Source organism: Pelodiscus sinensis, chromosome 1 (assembly GCF_049634645.1).
Source record: "Pelodiscus sinensis isolate JC-2024 chromosome 1, ASM4963464v1, whole genome shotgun sequence".
NCBI lineage: Eukaryota > Metazoa > Chordata > Testudines > Trionychidae > Pelodiscus > Pelodiscus sinensis.
The window spans coordinates 326153585-326164475 of record NC_134711.1 but is presented as its reverse complement, the minus strand read 5'-3'; the positions used below and the strand labels follow the sequence as shown (position 1 = coordinate 326164475).

The 10891-nt window shown below is 46.6% G+C and overlaps 1 protein-coding gene across 1 annotated transcript; it reads left to right on the top strand.

Moving 5' to 3' along the window:
- The first annotated feature begins 2631 nt into the window (after window positions 1–2631).
- Window positions 2632–3684, top strand: LOC102462509 (olfactory receptor 52K1-like). The gene has a single exon (XM_075921242.1). It carries the CDS (start codon window positions 2632–2634, stop codon window positions 3682–3684), a length of 1053 nt encoding a protein of 350 aa, XP_075777357.1.
- The last annotated feature ends 7207 nt before the right edge of the window (window positions 3685–10891 follow it).

The window sequence follows — 10891 nt, the reverse complement described above, 5'->3', positions numbered from 1 at the left end:
CCAACACTTCCACTGCTTACTGGGCTGTCAGAGAATATTTAAGGGTTAAATTAAAGCTAAAAAAACAGCACAGAACACTGAGAGCCAGGACTGGTGGCTGTAAACAAACTTTATGAGACCGCGGGAAACTTGGTCACACCCATGAAAAGTGGATATCCAGCACACTAAAATCATTCTGGACCATGGATGTTTCTGGACAAGAGAACTGGACTAGAGAGGTTCAACCTGTATTAAGGACAATAGAAAGGAGCATAAACTCTGGCAAATCAAGTATCGAAGTATAGTAAAGCAAGTCCAAAAAATGTGAAGAGCAACTAGCTAAGGACACAGACTAAATACACAGACAGATGTACATCAGAAGCAGGAAGCCTATCAAACAGTCAGTGGCCCACTATAGGACTGAGGTACTAAAGGAGCACTCAAGGAAAACAAGGCTGTTGCAGAGAAGATACATTAATTCTTTGCTTTGGTCTTCACTGCAGAGGATGGAGAGATTCCCACTCTTGAACTATTTTTAGGTGACAAATCTGCAGAACTGCCCCACACCGAGGTGTCAATAGAGGAGGCTTTGGAACAAATTCCTATCACTTAAATCACCCTCTACACCAGATGTCTAGAGGACAGCTCACGTCACACCAATTATTTCTGAATGGCTCCAAAAGCAATCCTGGAAATTACAGACCAGAAAACCTAACTTCAGTACCAGGCAAACTGGTTGAAACTATAGTAAAGAACAGAAAGTATCATAATGCCACTGTAGAAATCTATGGTATGCCCACCTCTTAAGTACTGTGTACAGTTTTGGTTGCTCCGTTTCAAAAAAGATATAAAGGTACAGAGAAGAGCAGCAAAACCGATTGGGCAAATGGAACAGCTTCCATATAAGGAGAGATTTAAAAGATTGGATCTGTGCAGCTTAGAAGAGAGAGAACCAAGCGGGGCTGTGTTAGAGATCTATGATGACTGGAGTGGACAGAGTGAATAAGGAAGTGTTATTTACCCCTGCACAAAACACAAGAATCAGGGGTCATCCAATGACATGAACAGAAGATTTAAAACAAACCGGAAGAAGTACGTCTGCACACAATGCACAGTCAATCTGCAGCAAGTGGTCTGCATCTCGTTGTGGGCACTATACTTTTAGGAAACATGAGACAAACTAAAGAGGATCCCGAGAAGAGCAACAAGAATGATACAGGGTGTCAAAAACCCAGCCTATGTGCAAAGCTTTTCAAAACTGGGCATGTTTTGTTCCGGGAAAAGAAGACTGAGGGCGGATCAGATAAATGCATCAAACGCATTAAGAGCTGTTATAAAGAGGATGGTGATTAGTTGTTCTTCATTTCCACTGAAGGTAGGAGAAGTAAAATGGGCTTAATGGGCAACAAGGGTGATTCGGGTTAGAATTAGACACACCTTTCTAAGCCTTTGTCCACACTATGCTGCTTTTAGAGAAACAGCTGTGTGGCTACAGCCATGTCGCCAAAACTCAGGCAGTGTAGATTCTGGTTGCCAGCTCTTTTGCTGACAAAATATTTCCACCCCCAGTGGGCAGCACCAGCACTGCTCGCACTGGCAATGAAAGGCCAAGTGCTACTCACATCAGCACTGGTTGTTAGCAAAACTTTTGTCTTGGGTGTGTGGGGGGGTCATTTTAACACCTTTGAGCGGCTAAAATTTTGCCATTCGATTGCCAGTATAGAACATAAGAACGGCCATACTGGGTCAGACCAACGGTCCATCTAGCCCAGTATCCTGTCTGCTGATAGTGGCCAATACCAGATGCTCCAGAGGGAGGGAACACAACAGGTAACCATCACATGATCCCTCCCTCCTAGACTCAGCCTAGGGGTATTTAAGCCCTGCACTTGGCTTCCCATGGAGATTGTGGAATCCCCATCAGTGGCGGTTTTTACAAACAGGTTGGACAAACACCCGTTGGGCATGGCCTACATTTACTTGGCCTGGCCTTGGCACAAGGGGGTTGGACTAGATGGCCTCTCAAGATCCCTTCCAGTCCCACATGTCTATGAATATTGGTCAGCATGGTCAGCGGTGGCAGCAGCACCACAAGCAACCCTACAACAATAAATCAGACAGCAACAGAGAACAGCGCTTTCTAATGGCCAGAGCGTTGTTATAAACCACTGAAGCTGGATGGGAGAGAACATTGCTTCATGCCTGTGCCAGACAGCGCCCAACCCTCGTATGCCTCTGTGTCAGTGATAATGATGTGTGCTCCACAGGGGGTTTCCAGAGGAGAATAAATACCCTGCGTGCCTGAGCTCCTCTCATTTAATTCCTGAATTACAGGGAGCCTTCTCGCTGTCCTGGCCAGGTGAGCTGGGTCAGCATCATCTCTGGAGAGTTTCCAAAAGCCACTCCACACATGTGCTGGGAATGATGAAAGGATTGTAAGTAAGCTCTGGATCTAGTAGTAATAATGTTGTCAGGTTAGTGGGGCTGAGAACCCACAGTCATGGGCGCATTATAAAGACTGACAGACCCGCTCTGCAAACCAGCCATTCGTTCGGCAGCCATTCTAACCTGCCAGAAAAAAACTGAATGTTAAAAGGGGGCGAGCCTGCTGTCTGAGCTCCACGACACCCCCTCCCACTGCCCAGTCCTAGCATGACAGGAGGGGGACAAAGCCCAGAAGGGAATCTTTCCTACACAGATTTCATCCTCCTCGGTTTCCCTGGACTGCAGCAGTTTCATGCTCTCCTCTTCATTCCCTTCTTCTGCCTTTACCTGGTGAATGTGGGGGCAAACTGCACAGTTATCTACACCATCTGGGTGGAGAGGAGCCTGCACTCCCCCATGTACCTGCTGATCTCGCTTCTCTCCGCCATGGGGCTCTGCAGCACCAGCGCCATCCTGCCGCAGATGCTGTTGGGTTTCTTGGCCCACTCGAGCCGCCTCTCCCTGCCTGGCTGCCTGGCCCAGATGTTTTTCATCTACCTGTTGATCATCATGGACTCCTCTGTTCTCCTGCTGATGGCGCTGGACAGGTACGTCGCCATCTGCAAGCCGCTGCGCTATGTGGACATCATGTCCAAGCGCCTCCTGGCGGGGATGGTCCTGGCTGCCCTGATCCGCGGCATCTCCGTGGCCTGCCTCATGGTCGTGCTAGCCTCCAGGCTGCCTTTCTGCCAGTCCAATGTCATCCAGCATTTCGCATGTGAGCACATGGCCCTGGTGAGCCTGGCCTGCAGCAGCACATCCCACAACAGCATCTTGAGCATGGTGATGGGATCCGTCATTATCGTTTTCGATACCTTCTGTATCCTGGCCTCCTATACCTCCATCATCCACACGGCCCTGCAAATTGCCTCGGGCAGCCTGCGGCGCAAAGCCTTCCACACCTGCGGCACCCAGCTGCTGGTGATGTTCTTCATGTACTCTTCCTTCCTCTCCTCCTCCATCGTGTACCGGGCGGGCCAGGCCGTCTCGCAGGACGTGCATAACCTGCTAAGCGCCATCTACCTGCTGCTCCCCTCCACCCTCAACCCCATCATCTACGGCGTGCGGACGAAAGAGATCAAGCAGCGCGTCCTGAGGGCCTTCGGGAGATGGCAAGTCCCCACTGCTGAGCCAGATGCGGCATTGCCTGAGCAGGGTGACAAGTCTCCGCCCTGCGCTGCCAAAGAGACTGCGGCTGCTGTAGAGGACATTGGAGGATAGCGGCGTCACTGGGAACAGAGGGACCGGTCCTCCGCAGAAGCTGAGCGCTTTCAATGCCCCATGACCATGACAGATGGTCAGGCCATACACCAGAGCAGTCCTGCCCCCTATTTTATTTATAGAGCAGCCAACATTTGCTGGGCTTACCACAAACAGCACATGGATGAGGCCTTTGGCCCAGACAGTCTCCATGCCAATTCATTCAATTAATTAAAAATAGGCTCCTCTTCAGATGTGAGGCACAGACAGGCTCCTAGCATTCAGAGAGAAAGTTCCTTGCCCAGTTTGCACACGTGAGGAGATGAGACAGAGAGACAGCCCGAAGTCCTAGATCTCATCCCACTGCTGTGAACGCTTAAAAAGCTTCCACCGAAAAGCCACGTGGCCTGAGATAACTGAAAACAGTCAGGGCTGGTTCTCTTCCCCCGTGTCCCGCCCCTCCCCGCGTCAGAGGCAAGGGTCCATGCCCTCTCGCCACACCTGGCTCTACAGCTGTGAACTCACCCTAACATTTTGGCTTGGAAACAGATCGGTGACATGGTCGTCTGTCAGCCTCTGTGCAGCAGGGGCCTAGACAGCTGCATAACCCTGCAGATGGGAAAAGAGCGTTTCGTGTTTCGAGAGTCCAGACAGTATCAAGTGTGTTGTGTGTAATCAGGAGCCGTGTTACCCCATCAGTGTTTGACTGGGGCAGACTAGGGGAGCCCTCAGTTTCTCCGGGCTCAGAGATTAATCTTTTAGCCCCTGCCACTATTCAGAATTGTGAGTAGCTCAGCTGATTCACCTAATGTTACACTATGGACAATATGGCTTGTGTACAGTACTGACCACAATAGGGCCCCGATCCTTACTGAAGCTGCTGGATGCTATAGCAATGTACAAACAAAACACTAATCATCACGCTGCACTGTTGGGTTTTGCTTAAATGCAGGGGGAGGGAGATATTGTGCTTTGTTAAGGGACCCTGGTCAGTCAGGGTATTTTCTTTGGAGTCAATCTCTGAGAGTTTTGTGCTGGGAAGGAGGAGATTGTGTGTGTGTGTGTGGGGGGGGGTATTTCCCTATTCCATCTCAGCCACTTCTTTAACTCTCTCTCTCTCTAAAGCAGTCTCTGCATCTTTTACTGCAAGAACCAAGGATGTTTTAAAAATGCAAATCTCTTTGCAAGGGCAAAGGACCAGCTCTGTTTCCCACAGCCACATTGGAACGGCGGTGTCACCAGCCAGCACTGGGCTTTTGTGCTTGTAAATTAAGATGCATTAGCTCAGAGAGAGACACGTGTAATGGCCACGTTTCGGTTGCCATAAGAGGTGCTTCGGCCTGGCATCGATGCAGGGTGGGTTTTGCCTTGTGTTCACAAACGCATACATGCCTGACAGCCTCTGACCACAAGGGCCTGGCACCATGCATGAAAGTAACCAGATGCACATCCCACTGCCTTCTCACACATTCAACACCATCCCGGTAAGGGCACATGTACGCCACCTGCACAGCATTTTGCACGCCCAGTTGCATACCCAGGCTTGTAGAAATCCAATTTATGAAGAACAGCACTGGGAAGTAAACAGTGGGATTTAAATTACTCTGATTCAAAGGGAAGCAGAGCAGTTGGTGGGGTGGGCTATATTTAAGGTCACATCCCTGACTGCAGCAGCAAACCACAGCCTTTACATGCCTGGTATTTGAATTATATGAGAACATATCAACCACACCGGCTCAGACCAAAGCTCCATCTAGCCCAGTATCCTGTCTTCCCACACTGGCCAATGCCTGGAGCCGCAGAGGGAATGAACAGAACATAGTAACCAAGTGATCCATTCCTTGTCACCTATTCCTGGCTTTCGGTAAACAAAGACTAGGGACACCACCCCTGCTCATCCTAATAGCCATTGATGACCTTACACTCCATACATTTATCTAGTTGTTTTTTTAACCCAGTTCAAAAGACCTTCACAGCATCCTCAGGCACTTCCTTGTTTACTTTCTCCACCCCAATCATGATCTGAGAGACCTCGATCATATATCTCCTTTGCTGTCTCTTTTCTAAGATGAATTGTCCCCGTCTGTTTACTCTTGCCTTGTACAGAAGCTGTCCCATGTGCCTTTTCCAATGCTAATCTATCTTTTTGGAGACAGTGAAACCAGAACGTCACACAGTGTTTAGGAATGGGGGGGAACCATGGATTTATGTAGCGGCAATATATTTTCTGTCTTATTACCTATCCCTTTCTTAATCATCCCCCAACATTGTTAGTCTTTTTTGGAATAATGTTTTCCAAAGTGCTTTACTTTGCATTTGTCAACATTGAGTTTCATCTGCCATTTTGTTGCCCAGTAACCCAGTTGTGTGAGATCCCTTTGTAACTCTCTGCAATATGCTTTGGACTTAACTATCTTGAGTGAAAAGTCTCAGCGGGTTAAGCTGTGTTACTCTGTAACTGTAAAAACAACAAAGAGTCTTGTTCCACTCCAACTCATCTGATGAAGTGGGCTTGACCCAGGAAAGCTCACGACTTACTAAATCTCTCAGGTGCCACAAGACTCCTCATTATCTTAAGTAGTTTTGTATCATCTGCAAATGTTGTCACTTCATTGTTTACCCATTTTCCCAAATCAATTATGAATATGTCAAACAGCACTGGTCCCAGTACAGATCCCAGCAAGACACCATGATTCACCTCTCCCTTGTGAAAACTGACCATTTGTTTTTTAACATTTACTGATCCATAAGAGGACCTTCCCTCTTAAATCAAGTAAGCTTTCATGGGACAAGAGTCTTTGGTGAGGGACATCAAGGCTTTCTGAAACTATGATATAATCACTGGATACTCCTCATCCACAGGCTTGTTGACTTCCTCAAAACATTCTAGTAGATTAGTGAGGCATGATTTCCTTTTAGAAAAACCATGGAAGGACTCTTCCGCTTTCCCGCAACAAATTGTTAATCTGCGTGTCTAATAATTCTGTTCTTTACTATATTTCAACCAGATTGCCTGATACTGAAGGTTGGATCACCAGCCTGTAATTGCCAGGATCACCTTTAGACCCTTTTAAAAAAACTGGTTTTATATTAACAAGAAATCCTGTGACACCTTATAGACTAACCGATTTATTGGAGCATAAGATTTTGTGGGCAAAGACCCACTTTGTCAGGTGCATGTCTTTGCCCATGAAAGCTTATGCTCCAATAAATCTGTTAATCTGTAAGGGTGTGTCTAGACTACATGGCTCTGTAGACGGAACCGTGTAAAGTAGTTTACTCAACATAGTCAATGAAGCAGGGATTTAAATAATCCCCACTTCATTAAAATAAAAATGGCCGCTGCGCTGTGCCGACAATCAGCTGATCCGGCACAGCATGGCAGTGTAGACGTGGATCAGTCGACAAGGGAAGCCTTTGTCGACCGCTCCAGTAAACCTCGTCAACCGATCTGCGTTTAGAGTGCCGTGCTATGCCAGATCAGCTGATTGTCGGCACAGCGTGGCGGCCATTTTAATTTTAATGAAGCGGGGATTATTTAAATCCCTGCTTCATTGACTATGTCGAGTAAACTACTTTACATGGCTCCATGGATGGAACCATGTAGTCTAGACACACCCTAAGGAGCCACAGGACTTCTCGTTGTTTATGCAGATTCAGACTAACACAGCTACCCCAGATACTGATTATGTTCGTTATCCTACAGTCAACATTTGAATTCCTTCAGAACTCTTGGGTGAATACTGTCTGGTGCTGGTGACTTGTGACTGGTCAGTTAATCAATTCATTCCATCACCTCCTCTAATGCCACTTCAATCTGGAACAATTACTCAGTCATCACCTATAAAAATGGTTCAGGTTTAGGAACGTCCCTCACCTCCTTGGCCAGGAAAACAGATGCAAAGAGCTCATTTAGTATCTCTGCATTTATTTCCTTTGAGTGCTCCTTTAGCAGATAGCCACGAAAAGTGGGAGAAAAGGAGATGAATGTGTGGTGAGGCTCTTCAAGAGAGTTTTTGCAATTAAATGGTAAACTAAGCAGATGTACAGCCACTCCCCAACTTACAAACACACCGACTTACGACCATCCGTACTTACAACCAACGTCCCATTAACCCCATTACAATATTTTCGAGTTGAGAACCACGTACATCAAGTTTTTCAAACAGCGCAGGCAGCGTGTTTAAGGGTATTTCCGACTTACGACCAAATTGAGTTACAACCAGGTGTTCAGAACGTAACCCGTTCGTAAATCGGGGACTGCCTGTATATTGAAGCCCCAGCAGCAGTTTATTTGTAACATGTCAAAACCACCCTGCCTGAGCAAGTCATGTGTCCATTAGCTCCGCTGCCTCATGTCAAAGCCCAGAAAAGGTGTGTCCAGGGAGCTGTCCCCCATAGGAACAGCGCTATCGGCACTCCTACTATTTATATGGCACCACAGAAAAGACTAGACATGAAGTGCACATTTTTATCCATGAGGGTAAGTTTTCAATGGAAAATTCACAAGGGTCATGATGGAGTCTTCCTCATTTGCAGTCTCTATAATAAGACTGATGCCTTATTATACAAAATTTGTATCTGCATCCACATCTGCAAAAATGAGCTGCAGACCTCCGCCTCCACAGATACCTACAAATAGTAAGTGGATATCCACAAATTTGCAGGGTTTTTTATACAAAATAGCTACATCTAAATGGCACTCTCTTGAAGAACATAGCCAAACAGTCATCACCACGCCTCATTTGCATACTTAATGAGCCACTGTTTTGCACAGGAGCCGTTCTGCAGCTTATTTACAGGCAGAGCGGCTCTTGCGCAAGAGGGGGGTTTTGTGCAAGAAGCAGCAGGGCAGACTGCTCCTTCTTGCACAAAAGCCCCTTGCGCAAAAAATGGCAGCTCATTAAGTATGCAACTGAGGCACGGCAATATTCATCGGTTCACCTCATTTGCATATGCTCTTGCACAAGAGAGCGTAATGTAGACAAAGCCAATGTGCATACACATACATATCTGCAAAAAAGAGCCATGGTTATCCATAGCCATATCCCCAGATGCAAAGTGGATATCTGTGGATTTGCAGGACTCTACTGATGCCTTTCTAACAAAGATGCGAGGGCTCCGACATAAGTAATAGATTGACTAAAAAGTTACTAAGTGAGGTTATGTGGGCCCATGTTGTGCAAATGGTTCAGCTAAAAACAGTGGTACCTTCACTGTGATGAAAGCCAAGCTCACAGTGCAGCTGGGCATAAGATAACCATAAACAAAGGGCAGGGTAGTTAGGGAGCATCAGAGTGGCAGGGATAAGGTGGCTTATGGAGGGGGATTGTTTGCTCCACCATTTCTCCTCTCTGAGCCCTTTCCTCCCCACGGCCACCTCCATAAATCAGGGCTTGTCTCCATTACACAGTGGATCGACGCTGCACTGATAAATCCACCAGTGGTTGATTTATCCCATCAGCTGACGCAAAACGTCAGCCTCTGAGCGCTCTCCTGCCGCATGAGGACGAGAAGAGTAGTGGAATCGGTGGGAGAGTATCTGCTGCAAACCTTACTGCATGGAAGACACTGCAGTAAGTAGGTCTAAGTATGTCGACTTCCCCTATGCTGAAGGGGGCACAGTATAGATCAGTATTGCCACTAATCTTTTTGATTCATGTGCGGATTTATGCCATCCATGTGCAGAATACATTTTTGTGCGCACCGAGGCATTGGTGAATGTGCACCAACAGTAGAAACAAAAAAATTATTGTGGGTGCTGTGCTAATGAGCTGGTTGGACTTTCTCCTAAGTGGATGCATAGGCACACAACTTACAGGGAACACTGATGTAGGCCAGGCCTTACAGAGGAACTGCTGCAGCATCTCTGCTCCACAAAGAGGTCGCACCTGCATTCCCTCCCCCTTGGCTTCTTGCCTATGGCTCTCTCGGTACATTTAAAGTGAAGGAGAGGGAAAGTACCCGTTAGGAGGACGATTAGGCCATACTCAAGAGGTGTAGGACTTGCGTTTCCCCCAAGAGAAAACATTTGCAAAACTATTTCTGGTAACACGCTGGCGGGAACTTGGGAAAAAAGGAGGGTCTGTTAAAGTGAGGACTGGAACACAGGAGACCGAGTTCATATCTCACCTGTACCAAATTCTCAAAGTCCTCAGGCTACCTACTCTGGCTGTGCCGCCTTCGTCTGTAAAATGAACAAGACTTCCTCTCCCAAGCTTCAAAAATCATGCACGTAAACTGACCCCTCTGACTTTGAATGGGGCTTGCTGCAGAAGACAGGGTGCTCCTATATGCATCATTTTGAAGATTGCAGGCTTCTGCGTGGGTGTCATACAGCACAACTGGGCTCAATCTGCTAAGGACTCTAGAAGCTACCACAGTATAAAGAAGGACTGACACTTCTTTTTCTTGTAAAAGGCCTCTGACTCACATTTTACCTATATCTCAGAGTGGTCGCCATGTTAATCTGTAACTTGAAAAAACAAGTGGCCCTGTGGCACCTTTGGCTACGTGGAGACTGCAGCCCGCTGTCGACAGAGGGATGCAAATCAAGCACATCCAAATTGCTAATGAAGCCAGGATTTAAATATCCTGTGCCTCATTAGCATAAACATGGCCACAGCTTTTTTTTCAAAATGGAGGTTTTTTTTTAAAAAACAGCAGTCTAGATGTGGATCTGTTGTGATTCTATATTTTGGTTAGTCTCTAAGGGTACGTTTACTCAGCCTCATTATATCGGTTATTCCAAAATAAAGCGCGTGTCTACATGACAAGCCTTTACTTCAAAATAATGTCGAGCTGGAGGACTTCTTACTCCGACTTCTGTGGCCCTCATTTTATGAGAAGTAAGGGTATTCGAAGGAAAAGTGCTCTTCCTTCGACTTCCTGATGTGTAGACAGCGCCTAAAGCTATATTAAGCTATTTTGACTTCAGCTACGCAATTGACGTAGCCACAGGACTATTTGTTGATTTGACCTATTAGAAATGCAAGATGGGGGAGAGATCTTTTATTGGCTCAACGTTGATGAGACAATTTTTTAGTTTACGAGGTCTGGGAAATATGCTCAATGGTACAGATAAATTAAAGGTGGAATAGACTGTTCAGCATAAACAGTTAATAGCTATTTCAAAGGAACCATTCAAGGTGAAGTGTCTCTTATTCCTACTTCAAAGTAGGAATAAGAGATCCTCCGGAAAAGGGCTTTATTCCGGAGGATCGCGCCA

What these genes read in the sequence shown, in the direction of transcription:
- LOC102462509 (XM_075921242.1), top strand. Translation starts at nt 2,632, where the DNA reads ATGACAGGAGGGGGACAAAGCCCAGAAGGGAATCTTTCCTACACAGAT.